The following is a 23041-nucleotide window of genomic DNA, read 5'->3' as shown; positions in this document are numbered from 1 at the left end:
AACTCTAGATATTTACAGCATCCTAATTTCTGATTACATTGAGTTCTTTGCTTTGTCTCACTGATGGTTTCATAATTTTACTTTTTCTTAATGTATTACAGTTTCCTAATTAATTTCCTAATTCAGTTTAAAATAAAGGTCTTATAAATATTTATGTTTCCGACTTCTGATTTCTTAACAGTTTTTCAGTGATGCACATAATTTCATGGTACCAGTCTTACTTTTCATTCAAATTCTGGATGTTTTTCATAGTTAGGTTGTTCTAATACCCAGAGGCAGCTGTGATTCCAGCCCTGTTCTGGAATTCACTAAATTAAGACAAATGAAGATTCCTCTGTGAGTCTCAGCAGTACTTTCAGCAGCTGTGTGACAGAAAAATAAACTGATATAAACTCAGTTTTATTTAGTCTGTAAATGCCTTTTTCTTCATTTAAAAATACCATCCCAGATTTTATCTAAAATCAGCCTTGCACTGTTATCTACGTGATGAAACATTAAGTCTCTTTACTGGTTTCTGTGCATCCTTTGCATCAAATTTTGACTCCTTGTCAGAGACTGAGCTGTAAAGATTAGTTCCAATCTACCTTTCAGTTCATTATTTGAAGTTAACCTTTATTCTACTTCAGAAAAATCCTTCTTTCTTCCCTACAATGATATTTCTGGGTTAAAAGATTTATGTAAACAAACTGGTTTGGATGGAACTAATGATGAGCAAATTAAGCTACCTGATTTCCTTGTGTGTAATCAGATAATTAGACATCTCATATTTGCACTTCATATCACCAACTTATTTTTTTCATCTGACCTCAAATAAAAAAAAATGTTGGATGGAAAAAACCAGAACTCATATAAAACCAAAAAACAAGCCTGAGAGAGTTTTCTGGTAATGATTTAACTCCTTTACTCCTAAACCTGTAATAACTGACTGAATTTTCCTTTCCATGTATTCCTATTGGGATCAGATGAAGAATAATGAGGCCTGTCCCTGCTCTTCTTCAGAGTACTGTTTTAGAGAACTGAATATGGTATAATTTTCCAACAGCTGACCAGCTGCAACTCTGTTTCCTTAAGTGTTTAGGGAGCTTTTCTACTTTTGCATCACGCTTAATATTGTTCATGATACAAAAAGACATATTAGGAAGGATTTAATTAGCACCTTTTCTAGCAGAATCAGGAGAGAGGTCAAGAGGTGTGTTTTCAATGCCCAGCTCTTCCTCTGGAGATGGCCACTCTGAGCAAGTGGACAAGGAAATATCTGCACATCTGTGGCAGTGGCCAGTGCCCTGTTTTTCCTGTGTATGGATATGGATATGGATATGTGTATAGAAATCAGAAAGTTTATAAGGTTATCGCCTTGCTTTTTTCAAATTAAAAATGGGCTCTGGTGTCACAATTTTCAAAGTAGAGACAACAACTGGAGTTTGATTTTCAGAGGCTCAAGGCTTTCCCAAAAGTTAAGTCTTGTTTGAAACGGAATAGAATGGGAAATCAAATATGGAGGGAGGTATAGCCATCAATGATTAAAAAAAAGAAGTAAGGCAATCCTTTTGTCTTTAATACATAGGGTCTAGGAGTAAATAACTTTACAGATTCCGTTTCAATCTGAATTCAATATTTTCCTTTTGCTTTAGGCTCCCAGTTGCATTATTTCCACTCATTCCAATGGTCTATTGGTACAATGAGTCACTCTGAACTATGACACATGTTTTAGTGCTACCACTAAAGTTTGTGCTGTGCCTTTGCTGTAGATTAATCAGGTACTTCAAGGTCCAAGCACCTTTCAATACTAGTAAAATCCATATATTATTCTCATAAAAGCTGATAATAGAAGTACAGTATTACTAAAATGTATCTGGGAACCACGATGCTGTATACTGTGGTTGCAAAACACACAGGTCAGTTGAATGCAGATAAAATAGAGATTTATTTCTACACTCAAATGTACTTCATTTTATCTACTAATTCTAACCTGCCTGAGCAAGAAACATCTTGTATTGATTAGCTGGTTTTGAAGACAATGAATGCTTTTAAAGTACATGACTCAGTAAATTAAGTACTTTCTGCAGTCTTGAATGCTATGTCAAGTGTCTTCTTTACAGGCTGAAGTTCATATATCTCTTTATGTTCGAGTGCTTTCAAGTGTTTTATATTTTACTTACAACTTCCTGTTTCTGCAGTAAACTACAGTGTTGGAGCTGTGATTTAATGCTGCTTGTACAGCCCTTCACTGTGAGGCTGGGACATGGTTTAGCCAAGCAATTTCTCCCTCCTACTCAAATAAACCACACATTTTAAGAAAGCACAGCTCAGATATATAATACACTAATGTTATGGGCCCAATGAGGTATAACATAAAGTCTGAGTGAGAGTTGTTCTTTCATAGCCACAGTGTTAAAGTAAAGAACAATAACTCAGGTAACAACTGAAAGGGGCTGCAATGTGTGCTTGTGCTTGCCACGTGCTGAGTGTACCTGCTCTCAGCTCCCAGGGGCTCAAGCAGTCACTGAAGCTGCACGAGGCAGTTCCGGAAATTCAGAGTAGCTCCCAACACATTGCAACCACAACACCAGTGCCCGAGTCACCAGGCTTTATCTCAGGCTGAATGTCACTTCTGCTAAGGCAGTGTCAAGCTTTACCTCAAGAAAATGTTTCCATCCTTTCGTCTGCACTAGCAGACAAATTTGTCACATAATATGCTGTCTGTGGAATTTGAGATAATGACAGTAACTGGGAGAAATAACAAGCAAAACCTCAGATTAGATACTGCCCAGGAGTTTAATAACTGTGGGGAGTCCTGTTATTGTAAAATGGCAAAGTAATAAGGGGTGGAGTTTTGTTGTAGGAGTATATTGTTGCTCTTTGTTGGTGTTGTGATGATGTGGATTTTTTTTTTGCTTTGTTGGTGTAAATAAGTCCATGATGAACATGCATGACAATTCAGCTCACTAACACCTTTGATCAACCTACAAAAGAGGATGTTGCCAAACGTCATTTGTTTGAAGGGACTTTACATGGGGATGATATTAACTTCCTCCTTGGAAAAACATATAGCACTATATACTCTGAGCTTATGTAAAGTAGCATGACAAAGGAAATGGGAAGTTGGCATTGAAATCTATGAATTAATACCCATATCAAAATGTTGAGAAGGGAATCAGGGTGATATACTTCCCATTTACAAGCTCAACCCAAACTATCACCTCCCTCAGCACACGAAAAGGTTGGAAATAGAAATTTTGTACAGTTGCCCTTTACTTTTCTTTTCTGTTGACTGGAGTTGGTAAGGTTTTAAGGGGAGTACTGTGGATATACATCAGTGTTGATAGGAATACTGTGCTACACAGGCTGCTTTGTAAAGGAGTGGCTGCTCAGGGTCTGCACACAGTGATCAAATACCTGACAGCTACTGCTGCTCCTGTTTTTCTTTTTTATTCAGGGATCCAGCATGAGAGTTGGACTGTGAATACTGTGCTATTATTGTTGGCTCACAAATGTTGAGCTGATGGTATTGATTTTCTGAAAAGATGTTTGGAGCAGTAATAAAAATAAAAGTCAAGAATGATGAGGCTTTACAAATAGCCAATAAAAGAATCCACAAAAACCCTTAGTAAACTCTTGGGCTATTCAACCTTGACAATGTCCTTTTCAATCTGAATTTAATCTTCTCCTCATGCTTTGAACAGCCAACAGCATTTGTTTCTACGCTCACAATGCTCCACTGGCCCAAAGGATCACTTTGAGCTACAGCTTGCACTTCTAAGCTTTCACACTCTACAGAGTTTACTCTGGGAAAGCAGAGAGGGAAATGGGTAGTGTAGGACCTGAGTAAATGATAAAAGTCCTCTTCATCAGAAGGAACTACTTCTAAACTTGGTGGGAGTTCACAGCATGGAGTGGCTGTGAAGCTCAACCCCTTATTAGGCTTCATGTGGATCTCCCAAGCATACATGCTGTCCTTTTGTAAACTTGGGGATTTACAGTGTTTGATTTCCCCATGAGTAGGTAAAAAAATACAGTCATTTTTATTAAAAACTTTATTAGCTTACTAGATTTTTTAAAATACAAACATAAAGCAGTTGATGAGCACACTACCTTTAAAAAGAAATTTGATTTATACTGTGAGACGATATTCCTCAACTGTTGACAAAACTGACATATGATCATTCAATACCTCTCAAAAGAAAACATTAATTATCCAGCATTAAATGCTCCACATGTAAGCTTTCCATAATGGAGTTCCCTGAAGAAAACTGACCTTCAGTGTCTGAATATTTCATTATTTCTGACACAGGGGACTTATGTCACTATTTTTGTTTAAGACCAGAGTAATTAGTCTCATTTTATTTCATTACACTGACAAAAAACTGGACTAATGCAGCTATAAATTAGGTGAAATATTTCTAGAACTACTAAGATAAAAAAGTAAAATGGGTAACATAATGTTCTTTATGGACAGATGCTAGCAGTACTAAGTACATGGGATAATGTCTCATTCTACCAGCAGTTGCATTAAACTTACTGAGGTGTAAGTTATAGCATAAAATACAGCATACAGTTACCAGTATCTGACTGTGCGTTTGCACAATTCCCTCTGTGAAGGGGTTCCTATCTGGAGATTACAAAAATACACATAAGAGACAGAATAAATTAATGACCTTTGAAATGTAAGAGAAACACTGAGATAATTGAAATAACAAGATCTCTCCAAGCTCCAATAACCCACCCTGCTTCAACCATTACTGTCTTCAACTGTGATTTCTTTTCCTCCCAGGTGAATTCAAATCAGCAGTGTAAATCTACTCAAACAGTCTCCGAAGAAAGGACTTTTTTGTGGACGTTGCTAACTTCATGGTTTTCTTTTTGCGCAATGGTTTCATGGGCTGCTTTTTCAGGTGCACCACCTTTGGGGGAGTTTGTAGCCCTTTATTAAGGTCAACGTGCTTGTTGCAGAAGTACTTGACATTTGCTTCTGAGAGATGTAGAAGCGTGGTCTCTGAGAGATCCATACATTGCGCGTGGACCCAGTGGCCAGTCCCGCTGGAACACAGGATCATTGCAGGCTTGTTGAGTTCTGTCGAATAGAAAGGGACCCAGGAGTTAATGTCAATATTGCAACTGTCACAGCAGGTGATCCAGTAGCCCGTTTCTGATTCATCTTCTTCATCATCCTCATTGTAAGTGTCAGTATCATCAATGTCAAAGCTACTGGCTTCAGCACTAAAACAAAACTCCTCCGAATCTTCAAATGGAGTGGAATCTCCAGGGTCTTCGCTTGATGTCTGACTGCAAATTTGTGTTGTCAATTCTTCTTCCTTGTCCTCTTCTTCTCCTTTGCATCTCAAAATGTAGAAGTAGTTTGCATCTGAGATTAACTGTTTGTTGGCCCCTGGAATGCCCAGCAATACGGACCCTTTGCCCATATCACAGCCAAACCATATTCTGCAGTGTTTAATATCTGGTGTCCACTCTGGGCTCTCCCTTTCAACAATCTTTATCTTACTGTCTTCCAGAACTATGGTGTTACACACCAACCGTTTCTCGTTGTCGGAGTGGTAGCCACCGACAAGGACAAATTCAGTATCACTGATTTGAGTCACTATAGCACTTGACACTGATATCCCCCCTGGCAAGATGGTGCACGTCACAGATGGGCTGCCCAGTGGGAGATCAACTTTTAGCTTGTACAAGTTGGGGCACCTGGTGTTATTTTGAAGTGAATGGCCTCCCAAAATGTAGATTGTATCATCTCTGGCGATTGAAACGTGGAAAGAAAGTCCATCTTGAAGCTCTGGAAGCATGTATGATGTACAGCATCCAAACTCAAAATCAACAAGAAACACAGATGGCAAACAGTCGACTACGCTGTTCCATTTTTCAGTGGTTCTTTGTGCAAGAGGAGTATAGGATCTCCCTCCAAATATAGCACTCATGCTTTTTCCCCGGCTATGAACTACACTAATCGTATGCCCATATCTACCTTCAGGGACATCTCCACCCAGTTCTTTCTCAATGCATTGGAACGTCATTTTCTTGCTATTTTTGCTTACCAGACTTATAAAGTAAATCTTATCAGAGAGGTCATTGTTAGGTGTTTTACCACCATGGATGATATACTGGTACTCATCAGACTTTGCATTGCTTCTGAGTGTGCAAAGAGCAGGGTAGCGGAGAGGGGGAAGGTAACATGAGTCTTTGGAGAAGGCGGCAGGTTTCATTTTGAGCTCATTCTGCTTTATATCGAGGAGGAAAACACCAGTGGGGCAGGATCTCTTTGGCCATCCTTTCTGCCCAAAAAAGAAAACATGCCCATCAAAATTCAGGAGAGAGAAGCCTGGCTGAAGCAAGGATGAGTTACTGACGGCTGATACCATCTGCAGTGACATTTCATCTGTCGACTGGGCCATACTGTGGCTTCGAAACGAAAAAAAAACCACAAAAGAAACAGATCAAACATGTATTATACCCTATGAGAATTTTTTAATAGTACTTGAATAAATCGTATTAAAATTGCGCTTCAGCTCACACTTTGAGAACCGAAAAGATACCCTTTCCTGGGACTCAAGAGATGAGTCAAACATGAGCTGTATGCCAGTTATGCGGGATTTTCTACAAATTATGGCCTTTTGGCACGGAGAACACTGATGCGCCCCCAGCGATACGCTTGGGCGACGTCCTGGGACGGGCGCGGCCGCTCCCTTGGGAACGCGGCCCCGCGGGATGCTGGGGCCGGTAGTTCTCGTTGGGCTGCCCGGCTCGGGGCCGCTCCGCTCGGCTCGGGGCTGCTCTGCTCGGCTCGGGGCTGCACGGCCGCCGGTTGGCTCGGCCCGGGCGTGGGGCATCGGGCCCGGCGGGGTGAGCGGGCCGGCGGCGGGTGAGTGTGGCCGCGGGGCCGGGGCCGCTCTGCTGGCGGCGGGATTCGGCTCCGGGGCGCCCGGGGGCGGAGGGAGCAGCCCCAGCGATGCCGCAAGCCGGGCTGATTCCTGCCCGTTGTTTGTCCCGCGGCGGGCGGGGGTACCGCGCTGGAGCCGCCCGGGGAAGGGGCGCGGATCCCCGGCTTGGGCGCCCGGGGGCTGCGGGAGCCGCGTCTGCCCGCGCCGCCCCCGATCCCGCGTCCCGAGCGGCTCCGGCTCCCCCGGAGCGGCAGGAGATCGGGGGGCTGCCGCCCATCCAGGTCCCTGGCCGGGAATGTGCCCCAGTGTCCTGTGGCCAGTGGGCTGAAGTGCGTGCACAGCCGAGTGCAAACTTCAGTTACACGGTTTGCAGGGTTACAAAAGGAAAAAAAAATAAATCAAGATTTGTTGGATACATTTAGAAGCAGCGATGCCCGCTCTGTTTCTAACCGTGCAGGTATCACTGAAGCGGCAGAGGCTATTAGTGCCAGGGTGAATCACACTTGTGCTGAACAGTCCGCTCAGAGATCTGGGTGGCTTGTGAGTCTCCTTGGGATATGTTTTCGATGTGTCGTCGAATTCTTTATCTTTCACGTTTACTATTTGCTCATGCTTTCACGAGTAAGTTTCAAGGGGTATCTTTTATAAACCTGTTTGTTCAAAAACCTAAAAGAGTTCATGTAGTCAGCCTGGGTAATAACACTGAAAGAGCTTTGGAGAGCACAGACACCAGGGAGGGAAATAACTGGCCTATTCATTGACACTGTCCTATGGTGACAGCAGAGACGTACCTTTTAGTAAATGTCCAAGTTCTCTGTCCCAGCCTTTGCCAAATCCCCAAAATTTAAAGATGTGAACTAAATATTAGGAAAAAACCTAAATCCTTCTACATTTTAAAATTTAATTCCTTGTTTTGAAATCTTTAGGATTCATATTGTCCTTGTTCCTGCTTTTCATTTTGCTGTAATAACAAAAACAAGACACGGAGGGTTTCTTTTTTAAGGAAGGATCAGTATCTTCTGGTTATGTGATGATCTTGGGGAATCGGGAACAACACTGCATACAGGAAGAGTCACTGTAAAAACATGGGAACTGATGACACCGACTACATCAAATTGCCATGTTGTACCATATTCCTGCACTGCCTGCCTGCAAACTGGTGTGCAAACTGCTGTGCTAAAATATGGATCTGCAATGGAATGCTTTCAAAAGTGAGATGTGCTTAGGCCAGAGCACATGGACGGAGTAGGTATAGCCATTACTGAGTCCATTTGAAAAACAATCCATGGAATAGCTGTCTTACAAAATTGGATATTGTGGAATCATCCAAAGATTATGGTCAAGTTCTGTTCACTGTGCTGGTCCTAATGCCTCTTCCCTGAAGGTAGTAGTTTTTTCTACATTTAGATTCCTTTTCAGAAGTACTGCACTGTAAGTTCAGTTATAAGTTAATTAAATTAGTGAACCCTGTTCTGAGCATGTCAGTACACACAGCGGGTTTTGTTCTTATTATGCATGAAGAAAGATTTGCCAGGTTATTTACCTTCAGGTGATATGCTGAACAGGAATCTCTGCTGCTTGTTCCTTACAAGGATTCAAAAATGGTGTCAGAGGAGCTTGCACTAAATTGGGTTTACTGGATTAGATGTCCTTTGTCTCTTCTTTCATATTGGTTAGTTATTTCTTTGTTTTTACAGGATCTTTAGAAAAGTAAAATGTCCTCCATACTGAAGATGCCTTAAGAAAATTAGTATTCTTTATGATCAAATTAGTGTTCTTTATTTTGTAACACTAGTGTTCTACATTTGACTGCTGGTTTATATTTGAAGTCTAAGATCAGTGAAAATTATTAAAAAGTGAGATTGATAGATACAAGTAAATAAACACACAAACACACTTCCTCCTTGTCCTCTCATAATATTTCTTGAACTTTACATAAGCAAGCAGTTCAGTCAGTAACAGAGAAAATATTTATCTGAGATTTTTGACAGACATGGCTTCTTAGGCACTTGCTGGAATTGCTTTGGCTTTCTGTGTTTTTTTCATAATAATTACAGTGTGTTAACATAGTGTGGTTGCTCTGGCTATGCTGACCTCCACCTCTAACCTTCCAATACCACTGGTTCCTTTGGGCTTGTCTGACCCTGAACAACTTCAGGGAACCCAAAAGGTAAAACTCTAACCTCATAACCACAGAGTTTAAAGTGTTTTTGGTGGTTTTATGCTCAAAACTGTGTCACTGTGGAGTCGGATTAGCATTAGAGTTAGTGCAGAGGGAAACAGATGCCTTTGTTGTGGTGCAACACAAGTTATGGGGAAAAGACACTACAAGAAGATAAATAAATAGAGAAGGGTGGAATTACCAGTTATGGTGACTTGAGTCATGCTTCATCATATTTGGTGTTTTTATAAAAGGTAAAGCTGCAAGGATTATACAAATATGTGAGAATCTCAGCATTACTATTGTAATGCCTGTATTTGAGAAGCAGTAGAGACCTGAGTTAAAAGCTAAGCTAACAGAAAGGAGAAAACTAATATTCTTCCCTATTTTATTTTAAAATCAAACAGTATTTTGAGCAGGTTTTTTGGGTTAATAGTTGTTTGTATGGCAAGACGAGATTACAAGGAATTCAGATTTAGGTAGGTTCATTGGCAGATACATTTACAGAAGGATCAAATGAAGAGAGAAGGTGCTTTTTAAAAGCACTAGCTAATGTAATGTAATGTAATGTAATTTGAAATGTGCTTAGTATGGAAATAGATGGATATAGTTACAATTTCGTGTGGTGTATCATTTCAGGAACTATAGTAAGTGTTCATGGAGAACAGGATGAATGTCTTTTAGAAACAAGGGTTAGGATTCAGTCACCTGAACATCAAGTGACATTTCATATACCTTTGGATATTCTTCCTTGTCTTCTAGCTTCTCCTATGGAAGGCAGGTTTCCCATTGGTTCTGTGTCCCAGGTCCTATAAATCTAGGGTTTATAAAATGTCACTAGATTACAACGTTTAGGCACTGAGTCACTCCCAAGCATATTGTCCTTTTTGGCTCCGAAATTGTTCATCTATGTGATTTGCCTGTTACCTGTTTAGGCAACAAAAACATTCTAATAAGGAGAACAATGAATAATCAGTGCTGCTGTTTAGTGTGACATCTCATATTTTTTAATGTTAAAAGTACCGTATTTTTAATAATTTTACAGTAATTTGAATGCTGGCAAATAATGAATGATGAATGAGTTGACCTTATGAACTGTAGCAAACCCAAAGAACCTTTTTTCATTTACATAAAGATATTTGAGCAGTACTGATTGGACACTGAGAGAATGGATTGCAGGATAGCGTGGAGTCTTAGTTGGTATATGCCCATTGCTGACCATTAAATTCATTAGTTTGCAATTATTTTTAATTTGACATGAACACAAATATTTATGGTAGGATTAAATTTATTTGGCAGCATTGTATTCTTTTTCTCTGACTGATTTGCTTTTTCATTTCCAAAATGGAGAAGCATACCCCTAAAAAGCAAGTGCTGTTTCCAAATTCTCCACAATCAAAATCATATCCAGACACTCAGAGAGCTTTGAAGTCCTCCATAAACAATCTTAAGGAAGGAGTTTTTTTATATATTATTTCTCCAAACATATACTGAGTGTATCAACCAAGTTTGCTTTGGGCAAAACAGTAATTTAGACATACCTGGCTGATAGTGGCTTTTTGCGTCCTCCGAAATCTTTCTGTGTAATTGGGATTCAAGTGTGAGCAGTTTGAGGAATCTTCTCTGACAGCGCAGGGGGCTCGTGGCAAAGAGAGACAGCCTGATGGAGGGGAATCTATCTGCTTGATTTGCAGATATGCTCCTGAGAACTCGATCTGCTGTGGCTAACAGGCTGTGACTGTTTTTTTTTCTTTCCTCTCTTGTCTTTAGATGGCACAACAAGAAACCCACCAACCTCCAGAAGCTTTAACTCTTTGCAGTAGAACAAGATTAGAGTGACAGAAGATGTCTCTTAGTTAGATTGTAAATGTCCGCAGCATACGCTTCTTTAGGGTTTAATTTTTTGTACTGCTAAACCTGCCAACCTTGTGATCTTTTTTGGAATATTTCAGTCCTGGTTTAAAACGTAATTTAAAGTAAATTTTGAGTTAAAAGAAAAAATAATTTTAATAGCTAGTAAAAGAAAACAGCTCTTGCTGATTGGCATACTGCTTCTTTCCCCAGCAGTGCTCTGCCCCGAGTAAGCAATGACATTGAAACAGAGCAAAGTAAATGACAAATGCATGCAATTCAGTGAGTGAGGGCTGACTGAAAGTCCAACTCGAAGTCCACTAAAATAATTAGAAATGTCTTTTTTTTCTACTTCAGTGGCCTTCTGATCAGACCTTAAAAGACTAATAAAACTTTGCACCCTTCTGTGGCATTTTTCATCAGTTTCACAGTGCTTTTCTCCAACAAAAAGTAATTAGACTCTGCGAAGTCCTCTGGGAACATATCCTTTCAACAGCTAGCAGTGCTGGGGCACACAGGATAAGCCGCTTGCATAACATAGCACAACAAATAAACAGAAAAATCGTGAAAACAATTCACTCTTCATAGCTCCCTGCTTTTGTTTTCCTGGCCCTACTTCACCCACTCCTGAGTTACAACATCTGCTGCACAGTATTTTAGAAATATCTCAACTCCCATTTGAAACTGCTGTGAGAATAGAAATAGAAGGAAATGGAATTTGATTAGTACAGCAAAGCTAACATACCAAATGTTTGTGAAAATTGTCTTGAGACTTTGAATAACTGTAATGTAGATAGGATGTGGTGATGTTTCTCATCTGAAATACAGCAGTGCTAAGGCACTGTGCTCTGTAGCATCCATATAGGCTTTTTACTTCTTTACTGAAAAAAGATGAAAGGAGACTGTACTGCAGAGTTGAATGGTGAAGAACTTTCCCCAAATTTAAAGGCATTCAGTTCACATTTATTTTCAGTAGGGCCTAGATAATACTTGACAGCTTCTTATCTAAGTGTTTGACATACTCTGACCCTTGTTTGGGTCTGTGATCAAAGATGTACTGGAAAAAAAAGATACGAATGTTTAAGTGAAAAATCCAACCCCCAAATTGTGTCACATTAATATTTTACATTCATTTTACTCTCTTTCTGCCGGTTGACATGCCTTATCTTTAGAAATTCTTTTTACAATTACTGTGGTTGAGAAGATGGAGAAATTAATGTTTGTTCGTTACAGCATGTCAGTTTTGGATGAGGACATGGTCTGTCCAAGCTGGTCTCTGTAACTGTAAATGACGAAGTGCTTTGGAAAAGCTGCAGCAAGTAGCTTCAGAATAATGTACTTACAAGGTAGGAAAATCATGTTCAGAACTGTCCAGGTCATAGCAAGAACATCTTGGATTTGTATCCCGAATTCAACTGGCAAAGAATCCATGTGAAAATGAATAAATAAACTTTTCCTTCCCAAATTCTATTTTAATAACATTGACATAGGTAGTACGTTTTCAGCAGATAGCTCTCTGTTATGGAAATGCTTTGTTTCACTTGATTTTCTACAATTAATTTCTTAAAATAATATGTGGTTTGCATCTTCTTCATCCCAAGTCATTCCAAATTGCATTGAGATATTTCTAGGCTTTTCAACATATTTTCTACTAGTAAAACAGAGTCATCTCTGAGCTGGAATGTAGGTGGCTTCCTGTGGGTTGCAGTAATGCATTCCAGCTCAGCAGGGAAAGGGAAGGCTGCCTTACTCATTTGTGTAGGGTTTGCCAGCCAGAATGCAAATATGCTGGATATTTAGCCAGGACACTCAGGCTGAAACCTGTGAAAAAGGGCATGGGGAATACAGCATCCTACAGTCTTCAATTTTCTGTCTCATCTAAAAGCAACAGTAAACAGTATTTAGGATGTGAGGGAGAGGGTTTTATTTGGAGGTCTTATCTAAAATAGCTGATTGAATCCAACTGTGCATTGACTGTCAAATCCAGGATGATATCTTCCAGGGTGCAGTGGCTACTGCGGTTTGGAGGAAACATTACCCTTACCATTGGCCTCTAGATGGTCTTTAAAGGGTGCAGTGCTTTTGAAGCCATTGAAAATTCATTAAAAAAACTTCTGCTCAGGTGTGGGACTGATATATTAGCACTGAAATCAAACAGCATGAATGTGCTTGCTTACAATTAAAGCCCTATATGTAAAAGCTCATATGAGCTGGGCACGAGAAGCATATGTTTTTGTCCATCACAGAGGTTGGCTCTCAGGCTCAGTAATGTACTTAGGCAAGCAGATGCAGCTCCCATCCACACAAATTGCTGTTGCATTAAGTGTGTGCCCTTAAGGCCTCCTGTGGAATGCAATGGCAAACATCCAGTTGATTTTAATGGGATTAGCTGTTGTAGATCACATTGAATTGAGAGATGCTGCAAGGAACCTCATCTGAAAGTTTTTCTCCTTTGCAATTGAAACTTTTAGTTTGTTCCCTTAGTTCAGTTGACCTGCACCTGCTCATGGGCAGAGCTTGCTGCTGTTGGGTTCGCTCCAGGAGCTCTGCCTCCCACAGGTGGTGTGGGTAGCAGGGAGGAGGAGGGAGGAAAGTAAGGCAGGACAATAGGGCAGGGAGGGCTTTGTTTTGCAACTGTAGCTTTGCAGATGTCTAGACAAGAAGGAAACGGTTGGCTGTCTTCAGGAAAAAGGGTAACCTTCCTCTGCTGACTGACTGAAAATGTTTTATGTCTTTCTTGAGCAGGAATTGAGGTTAGCTCAGTTGGTGAAAGCTTGGTGCTAATAACTACAAGGTCACGGGTTCAATCCCCTATATGGGCCATTCACTTAAGAGTTGGACTCGATGGTCCTTGTGGGTCCCTTCCAACTCAGAATATTCTGTAAATTTCCAGAATCACTCCTTTCCCTTTGCCCTCTTTTAAAGCACCATCCTGGAATGTTTGTTAAGGTAGCAGTCCATATCTAACAACAAGAATTTGTTAAGGACAGGCTGGAATTCCAGCTCTGCCTGCCTCTTTGCACCATGGGAGCTGATGATCTACACTCCAGGCTCTGGCTCTAGCTGTGGTGAGTGTAGGAGTGCCCTGGTAACATCTGCGTTTCCTAGTGTGGAGGAAGCACAGCTTTCTGGGCCATTTGTGAGGAGTGTTCCTAATGAGGCTGTGCTTTCACGGTTGCATAAACAACTATGATAGGCTGCCAAAAGGGCAATCCTGCATCCTTCCCTTGTTCCCACTGCGTGTTCCCACTGTCTGCTTGTACAGGCACGATCGTATGGCTGTAAGGCAGATCAGGAAAGGTGTATTTAAAACAATTTATGGATTTGCTCAGTTTAGCTTCAGGTTTTATATTGGAAGTTTATATTGTCTGGCCAAGAAATGGAGTGGAGTGAAAAACCTAAGGGTGAAGAGGAAGAGAAGGTGGTGGTGGCTTTTTTGGGAGGAGCCAGCACCTAGATAGGCTTAAATTGATTCTTACTGCACTCATCCGATACAGGCTTATTCTTTTTGCAAAGGTACTATCTCATTCTTCATTGCTGTAAGAATATTGTAGCAAATCCATACTCCTCTAGAGTCTTCATCACTAACTAATGTGGTAAACAGCAGTAAGACAGCAAGGAGTGGAAATCACATAATTTTGCTCCAAAATTAACTAGTCCTTGCTCTTGCAGGTTGAGTTTACTTTAGTAACAATAAAGGATCTAACAATATAGGACCTAGGTCATTTATTTTGTGTGACTAAACCAGTTTTCTTGAGCAAGCTTTACACAAGTATTCTAGTGCATATATTACGTGGGATGACCTCTCCAGTACCGTTGCCTAGAGGGCAGAGTGGGATGTTACAGGGTTTTTTGTAGGAGACATCATGCTGTTACATAGCTTCTGGAACAGGTTGGAGGGGACTCTGATGTCCTGAAACATAGTGTGCTTTCTCATTGTCCTTAGTAAACAGGAAGCATCTCTGTTTTTCAACTTGGTCTCCTGACAGTTTATTGCACTCTTAAGACTTGCCTGTACATCTGCAGTATTGCCAAACTATGTGAGCAGCCAACCCTCAGAGACAATTTCTGCATTAGCAGCCCACCTCATCACTAAGACAGCTACTATGAGCTAGTTGCTGAACTAGCCAGCCCAAGAGAGTCCCCAGAATCAGGATCTTCGTGTAGACTGACTTGTAAAACCTTTATGGTTGAGAGATGTTTCACAAATGCTTGTTGCTTAGGGTTACTTTTATGAGAGGTTACTTAGATCTGAAAAATGTAAAGACCCCTTTGAAAAAAGCTAGTTGAGACAGGTATAATTACTGTGATCGTTTTATAGGGGAAAAAGGATTGAGCAGGTACTCTGGTAACAGAGTGTAAGATTTAAAATAATGTCTTTGTGTTTAGTCTCATTTTTGCAGACATAGATTACACAGTCTTGATAACAGGTGTACCTAGTGGGTATTTCTCATGAACCTGTGAGTGATTGATAAAAAAACTTTATGAATAACCCTATTTTTTAAAATTGAGAGTGAATTCTGGGAGAGCAAATTCGTAGCTTAAAAACCTGACTTGAACCTATGCCAGAAATGCTAGTGAGGTATTTTTTTTCCCAGAAAAATAAGATTACATAAGATTTTACTGAGTTTGTAGAGAGGATTAGCTTACTGCTCCTTCCATTTAAAAATTCAGAATCTTGATTTTTTTTTCACTGCCTTTATTATATTTAAGAGAAACATAATAAAGCACTTGAAAATGCAGCATAAACCAGGAAGCCTATATTTCACCGCATTTTGTATTGTTTAATAGAACTAACCACTGCATAATTGTAATCATGCTAATATTCACTTGACCTGCCTCTGTGATTCAATACAGGGACCTCTGATTTGTTCTAAACTGCTGGAAAGAAGACTGCATTTTGAGAAATAAAATTGATTTTGCACTATCTGCTGATGATCAGCAAGGCTTAATGAACGATTACCTCAAGAAACCTCATTAAAGTTACTTGGGTGGATGAGCAGGAGTGAAATGCAAAAGGAGAAAACATAGTTGCTGTTTGAATGCATGAATGATATTTGACTCCAAAACTATCCAAAGCCAGCACAGGGAAAGGATCAGATATCCTTGCCTTACTTTCCTTGAAACCTCCAAGTTAGTTTGATGCCTTTTGGGAAAAATAGGGTAGGTTTTTGATTTTAATAATAGCTACTCTCTAGCAGAACAATGCAGTCATTTCATTCCTAGTGGTGTCATCGTATCCACTTTATAAATTATGGGGATTCCAATCCATTATTGTACATTTTTTTCATGACAGTTTAAAGAACTCACTGCCTTGAGGCTGTGAACTGTGTGATTGCTGAAGCCCTTTATTTATGTAGAATTTACTGGTGAGCTCCTTAGCACACGTGAGAGTCTTCCAGTCCCCCTGGTTTCAGCTGTTCACATCAGAAAGCTTCTCTGCAACTGACACAGCGTGGTATTCATTTAAGAGAGACTCGGGAATAAAGTGGGTGGGAGGCAGCAGAAAAGCAAAATGAAATTAAAAATACCAAAACCTCGGTAGGTTGAGATAAGTTTTTGAACACTATTGTACCGTTCATTCTAACCATGTGTTCAGTTTCAGGGATAGTAGATGTTCTCCAAATACCATCCTCTGTGCTTGCTTTCATTTAGGGTGATGCTATAGCGCCCTGTGGTTCTTCGAACTAATTGAAAACAGGGGACAGGTAGTTTCAGCTGCCAGTCTCTCCTCTCTATTGTGTGAGTGAATGGCTGTTTTTCTGACAGAGCCTAAGGTGTCATTAGGACCTAGCTGATTTTTCTGCTCCATGAGGAGATGATTCTGTAGACCTCAATAACAGCTGTGCAAGGGAAAATCTGGAGTGAAGTTTCCTAAGTTCTGTAGGAAGTAGAGGCTGCACGGCAGAGTAAGAATTGAGATGTGTAATTTTGGTGCCACCTGATCTGGGTGCTCAGTCTCAGGCTGCTGATCCAGTGGTTGTAGAGCATGGCATTCACTGAGAAAACTGTGTCAGCTTGGTTAAGGATACAGCTATTCCCCCTAATTGCATATTAATTTTCTAGTTTCCTAGAGCATTTTAGAACGAAGTAATCTAAGCTTTATTGTCAGCCCTCCACTGATCTGTATTCAAGTAATTTAAACTCCTGGTGCCCCTTTTTTTTTAATCTGTTATTGGGAATAATATTTGTTTGCTTTTCCTCATGGGAGTATTGTTAAGTTTATTTCATTAGTGTTTATAAGGGGCTTGGAGGTCCTAGACACCAGATACCGAAGAAAAACAAAAGTTTGTTATTAACATTTTCTTAATTAAATCTATGTATATAATTTTACAGTAGCCTTACAAATCACTGTGTTATTTCATATAATGAAATTACCTTAAACAATGATTTTAATAATTTAACCATAATGATGAATAGAAGACATTGCTTCCCTCTCAAACCACTGTAATACGTAAATCACTCTGAGAGTCTGGTGAATTATATTCTGCTTGGTCAGTCCACAGAGAGATTAATGCTGGTTTGATTTTTGTAAAACATCAGAAAACTTAAACTTTAGGTCATGCGGACATGCGTGTTTTTTTATATCTTCAGGGCATTAGTCTTCCTTACAAGCAGGCAATCCAACAAAATTAGAGTTTTACATTTGAAATTATCCTTCATTTTCCTTTTCGGCTCTGATCAATTCTTTTTAGATCTTATATAACTTTAAAATCGTGTTGGCAGCTTTTCCTTAGTGTAGTTGATTTGAAGTTTTGCTGAAGAATTAAGCTTTCATCCTCAAAATCCACTTCTTAATGCTATGTTAAATCAAGAGAGGAAACAGAGGAACACAGGCAAATCAAGCACTTAGTGTATAATGCATTTTTGCATCTTGATCATGTTTATGTATACAAACTGATCATTTGCATTTTTTAGTTAAGTTACTACTCTGTGAGACAGTGTGCCTGTTTTGTGTGTCCATGCCCTCACCTGTGTTTTTCTGCTTACAGTAGTGTGGACCCATGTGTATCAGAAATCAATAGCATAAGTAACTGTTTAGGATCACACAGCTTTTATAAGTAAGGGGCAAGGTTAACTTCAGCAAACTTCACCGTGAACTCTTTCAGGGCCATTGTTTCCTGTAGAGGCTGGTTAAGTGATGAAGATCGGCTGGAAAGCTGTTGCTGTGTGACTCTCAAGTCAGAAAACCCTCTGTGGGTTTCCCTTAGCTCTCATAATTTGTTCTCTTCTTGAGAGTGGTCCTCACATGTGGCTGCCCCATTCCACCATACTCACCTGTCCTGTGTGTTGTCTCAGCATACACACACATGCCATGGTGATTTAACATGCTGTTCAAAATCTGGGTTAGTGGCTTTGATGGTACAGTGAGCAGTGCATCTGGAGAATGATGGATTCAGTCCAAGTTTTGAATGTACAGATGTCTCAGTTGTTAAACACAACATGCTAGTGAGTGTGGTTGCTGTTTCTGCACAGAAGGCAGGGGTTGAAAGACTGAACAACTTAAAATGAGGGAATGAACACCACTGAGAGAAGATGGCACTTCTGTGACCCATATTACCTGAGGTCTTAAATTCCAGGCATAGATGATTGAAGTTTCTCCCTTTGTACTTAAAATTTCTCTGTCCATTTGAATTTTTTGGGAACTTTGTAAAGTTCATTGACAAGATCAGAACTTCACTAGGAGAGAAGAAAAATTTGAAATTTTGCTGTCCATCTATGTGGATTAGGGACTCTTCAGTTGATTTGTTTTTTGCCTGCAGATACATATGGCTCTTCTCTTTCTATTGCAGAAGCAGCCTACTAAAGCAAATCCACCTGTTCGACTCTCAAGGTGAGGATCATGGGAGAACAACTGTTAGAGAACAGCATCCTTGATCAATTTATTAATAGCCATGAGCAGTCACATGAAGAGTTTCTAAATACATTCACCTGTCTTTTGAAAGGTATGTAACTTCCCAAATCTCTCCTTAGAAATCACAGACAGAAGGGAAGGTAAAAGGAGAAGCAGTAGTATCTAGTGTTTGTCTGCTTCTTACTTGCTTTGTGACCTTAGGCAAATCCTTGTGATGCTTTTGTTTCTCTGCTCAGCAGTGGGAACCCTAAGGACAACTTTCCTTAGATTAGTTCACAGACTGCTAAGGTAGGTCTGTACTGGTGGGTAACCACATTTTGCTTGCTTTAGGGCGGTGATGGAATTATCCTATGGAAGGATAGATGTTTCCTAAGTACATCCTGCACTGTTTTGCTTGAAAAGTTTCCATAAGAGAAGAGCCTAATTAAAGTACTTAATAGTATGAGATGGCTGAGATTAGGGGTGTGCAAAATTTTCACAGGTTTACTAACACTAGCCTGCTGTGCTATGCCTGTGTGTTTGCCTTCTACAATGTGATTGCCTTCTGTGATGAAACAACTACCTGCAGGGATGAGGGGAGAGCAGTGGATGTTGTCTATCTCAACTTCAGCAAGGCCTTTGACATCATCTCTTACAACATCCTCGGAAATAAACTCAGAAAGTGTGTATTGGAGGAGTGGGCACTGAGGGGAATTCAGAACTGGCGGAATGGTCAGATGGTCGTATTCAGTGACACAGGGTCTAGCTGGAGGCCTGTCAGTAATGATGTCCCCCAGGATACAATACTGGGACCAGTCTTGTTTAACTTATTCATTAATGACTTGGATGAAGGGGCAGATGCATCCTCGACAAGTGTACTGGCAACACAAAGGTGGGAGGAGTGGCTGATGACCCAGAGAGCTGTGCTGCCGTTCAGAAGAACCTTGACAGGTTGGAGAGATGGCAGAGCAGAACAAAGGCAAGTGCAAGGTCCTGCATGTGGGAAAGAATAACCCCAAGCACCACTACAGGCTGGGGGCCAACCTGCTGGAAAGCAGCTCTGTGGGGAAGGACCTGGGGGTCCTGGTGGAAAACAAACTATCAATGAATCAGCAGTGTGCTCTTGTGGCCAAGAAAGCCAGTGGTACACTAAGAAGAGCACTGCCAACAGATTGAGGGAGTGATCCTGTCCCTCTAGTCAGCTCTGGTGAGGCTGCATCTGAAGTGCTGTGTCTAGTTCTGAACTCCTCAGTGCAAGAGAGACATGGAGCTCCTGGTGCGGGTCCAGCAAGGGGTGACAGAGATGATTGAGGAACTGGAGCATCTCACTTAGGACAGGCTGAGGGAGCTGGGCCTGTCTAGCATCATGAAGAGATGATTGAGAGGGGATCTCATCAATGTATATAAGTATCTGAAGGGAAGATGTCAAGAAGATGGAACCAGGCTCTTCTCATTGGTGCCAAGCAATAGGATAAGAGGTAACAGGCAGAAACTGATGCACAGGAAGTTCCACCTGAATTTGAGGAAGAAGTTCTTTACTGTGCAGGTGACTGAGCACTGGAACAGATTGGCCAGAGAGGTTGTGGTGTCTCCCTCACTGGAGATACTCAGATTCTAGCTGGATGCAATCCTGCAGACTGTGCTCTAGGATGACCCTGTTTGAGCAGGGAGGTTGGACCAGATGACCCACTGTGGTCTCTTCCATCCTAACCCAACTGTATCCATTCTGTGCCGAGCTAATAGGTAACTTGGATGAAGGCACATCAGATTAGATGATTGGGCTGAAAAGGTCTCATGCTCTGCAGATGAAATAAAAGGTGGTGCTTAACCTTGATCTCAGCATTGCTTAATTACAGGATTTGAATTCTGTAGCTCGGGTTTATTTCTTTTAACCATGTTAAGTCTGGTACCATAAAAATAAATACAAGCTACTCACAAATCTCTTTACCACCACTTTGCACTAAAAATGATGTTCTCATATTATTGCAGAAGCACTGTATTTTTCAATACATCATGTGGCATGCTCCATTGATTGGCACTCAGAGGTCTGTCCTGTCCTTGTCCTTCAGGCAGAACTGTCAGTCACAGGCACTGAGCAGAAAACCATTGGGGGGTGGGGTTGAAGCTGCCACAGAAATAATCTTGTGGCAACTTTCTGTCTCTCCTCCCTATAAAAAATAGAAGAGCAAGGAGACACTGGGAAATGAGATAAGAAGATTGAAAATCCGGTTGTGGTCTTCTTATGTATGATTGATACACTGGGGATAGCTGCTCTTGTAGAAGCATGCTGCTTATCATGATGCTACTTGCAAAAAGCTTCAGCATGTGTTTCAGTCACTTTCTTTGTCACTATAGCATTTGCCACTAAAATTGTATAAAAGGTAGAGCTTTACCTGAATCAAATGCTTAGAAATGCAGGTATGATGGTATAAACTAAACAGCTCAGCTTGTTTTCTTCCTACCTTCATTTTCCTTTAAAAATATCCAAGGCGCTAGTTTGCATTATGAACTAATGACCTGCAAAAATTCCACTTAAAACATAAGGCATTTTAGCATCAGAACAGTGCAAAATATTTTATAAAATATCACATTGTTAGTTTCTTAATTTTGCATTTGAAAAATAGTCATTCGACTTTAATTTTTTTTTTTAAAGCAACTTACCTGGTAATAGAATCCAGAAGTTTTCACTTTGGTGTAATGAGATGAGATATTTACTGTGGGGACATATTTGTGGTTACTGTCAGGCAAAAAATCTTACTGTTTTCAGATTACCTCTCTAAATTTGGCCTTGATAATGGTATTGACCCCCACACCAAATCTTTGTACAATGAGCATTAATGTGAGAATTTGCAGTCCTGCCTAATTAGATATGGAGATAGCTATTTGTATACACAAATAACCAAGCATAAATATATAGGAGGTCTTTAAAAAAAATCCTTGGAAAACATTGTCATCTGATAGATTTTTGTCATAACATTGGAAACAGAAGACCCACACACAGAACTAATTGGATCCCATTGATTTCACAGGGAAACAGATTTATAGAAGGTGATTTTCACTTGCTTATGAATTTGTCCTAGGTCTATATTTGGGATTGCAAGGATATTTTCTCCAGCATCTCCTATATACCCTAACGATTGTTTAATTTTTCTTCATAAATTACATTTGCACACAGTAATACTGTAAAGAATATATCTTGATATAAAGACCCAAGCATCCTTGACTGTTCTGGCCTAGCTTAAAAGAGCTAAATAGCCTGGAGTGACCCACTGTGAACACATTAGGATCTTCTGCTTAGAGAACAGTTTCATTCTTATAAATATGGGAAAGAGCGTTAGCAAATTTTTACATTCCTGACTTCCATTTGACTTTTTATGAATTGCTAATATCCTAATCGAGAAAATCACAGTTTTAGAATGTTTTTTTGGTATCTGAATGCGTGACCTTTGACTACTTCCATTCTTCCTTGTGCTATATTTGAAAAGATATTCTCTTAGTTCATATAGAACAAGATCTGGAGTTAAAATAAGTCCTTCTAAATTCTGTATAATAGATATCATGACGTGTATGGTGTAACTATCACACAGATAACTTATAACTTAGTTGGACCATAAAATTATATCTTTGATATGGGAATTTAATCTTCCTGATTAAAATTCAAAAAAATCCCAATGATTTTGTTCCTTAAATTGTACTTGGTGCAGTGAGAGAATGAGAGTTCATAGACTAATTGACAAGTAAATCCTATAGTAAGACTTTTACCTCACATCTACAGATCTGATGGAACATGGATAAACATACATAAATGTATTTTTAAAAGTCTGACCTCAGCATTTAAAACATATATGCTCCAACAGAACATGACCTATATATCTTGAATACATAATATTTAAAAAGCACTTCCTCCATAAGTGGAAAATTTTTAACCCCTTTTTATTGATTCTGTAATGGACGGACAGTTGAGGGCTAGGTTAAGATTCTAGTTAAGTCTCTTATTTTTCCTACTTATACCATCCAAAGTGTGCTTTTTGTGATATGGATAAGAACAAGATGAATAGATAGGTGAAAGGGCTGGTGAATCCTTGGGAATATAATTTAGCAATTAAAGCACAGATTCAGAAAGATGAAATTTTTCATGCTCGCATTTTTCAAGCTTTGCAAAAGTTTTGCATCTGGAAAAGAAAAGACCTCCTCTTGTGGGAAGTCAGAGCAAAGACACTGGTAAGAGGAATAAGTGTTTTAGTCATTTATTTTAATACATTCATTTGTGCTGTTCTTAGAATCCCTAAACCCCCTTATGCTTAT

General features: G+C 40.0%; 2 protein-coding genes across 12 annotated transcripts in view; one reads left to right on the top strand and one right to left on the bottom strand.

Annotated features, from left to right (window-relative positions):
- Positions 1-4244: 4244 nt before the first annotated feature.
- Positions 4245-6493, bottom strand: RAG2 (recombination activating 2). Its single transcript, XM_027642304.1, has one exon. It carries the CDS (start codon positions 6402-6404, stop codon positions 4797-4799), a length of 1608 nt encoding a protein of 535 aa, XP_027498105.1. The 5' UTR covers positions 6405-6493; the 3' UTR covers positions 4245-4796.
- Positions 6494-6764: 271 nt separating this feature from the next.
- Positions 6765-23041, top strand: part of CUNH11orf74 (chromosome unknown C11orf74 homolog) — a 42009-nt gene continuing 25732 nt past the window's right edge. For 4 of the 11 annotated variants that reach the window (XM_027642542.1, XM_027642541.1, XM_027642540.1 and 1 more), the window contains exons 1-2: positions 7269-7443; positions 18694-18848. In XM_027642542.1, coding sequence (XP_027498343.1) covers positions 18746-18848 — 103 coding nt within the window. In that variant the 5' untranslated portion in view covers positions 7269-7443; positions 18694-18745. The other 7 variants (XM_027642532.1, XM_027642533.1, XM_027642534.1 and 4 more) reach the window with 7 other exon arrangements.

The sequence above is a fragment of the Corapipo altera genome, unplaced genomic scaffold (genome assembly GCF_003945725.1).
Source record: "Corapipo altera isolate COAL_440 unplaced genomic scaffold, ASM394572v1 23b, whole genome shotgun sequence".
NCBI lineage: Eukaryota > Metazoa > Chordata > Aves > Passeriformes > Pipridae > Corapipo > Corapipo altera.
Note: the sequence above shows the minus strand (reverse complement) of the source record. Positions and strands in the feature narration are given on the sequence as shown.

Excerpts from the sequence above, each read along its gene's own strand:
- RAG2 (XM_027642304.1), bottom strand. The coding sequence starts at position 6,404 with ATGGCCCAGTCGACAGATGAAATGTCACTGCAGATGGTATCAGCCGTC.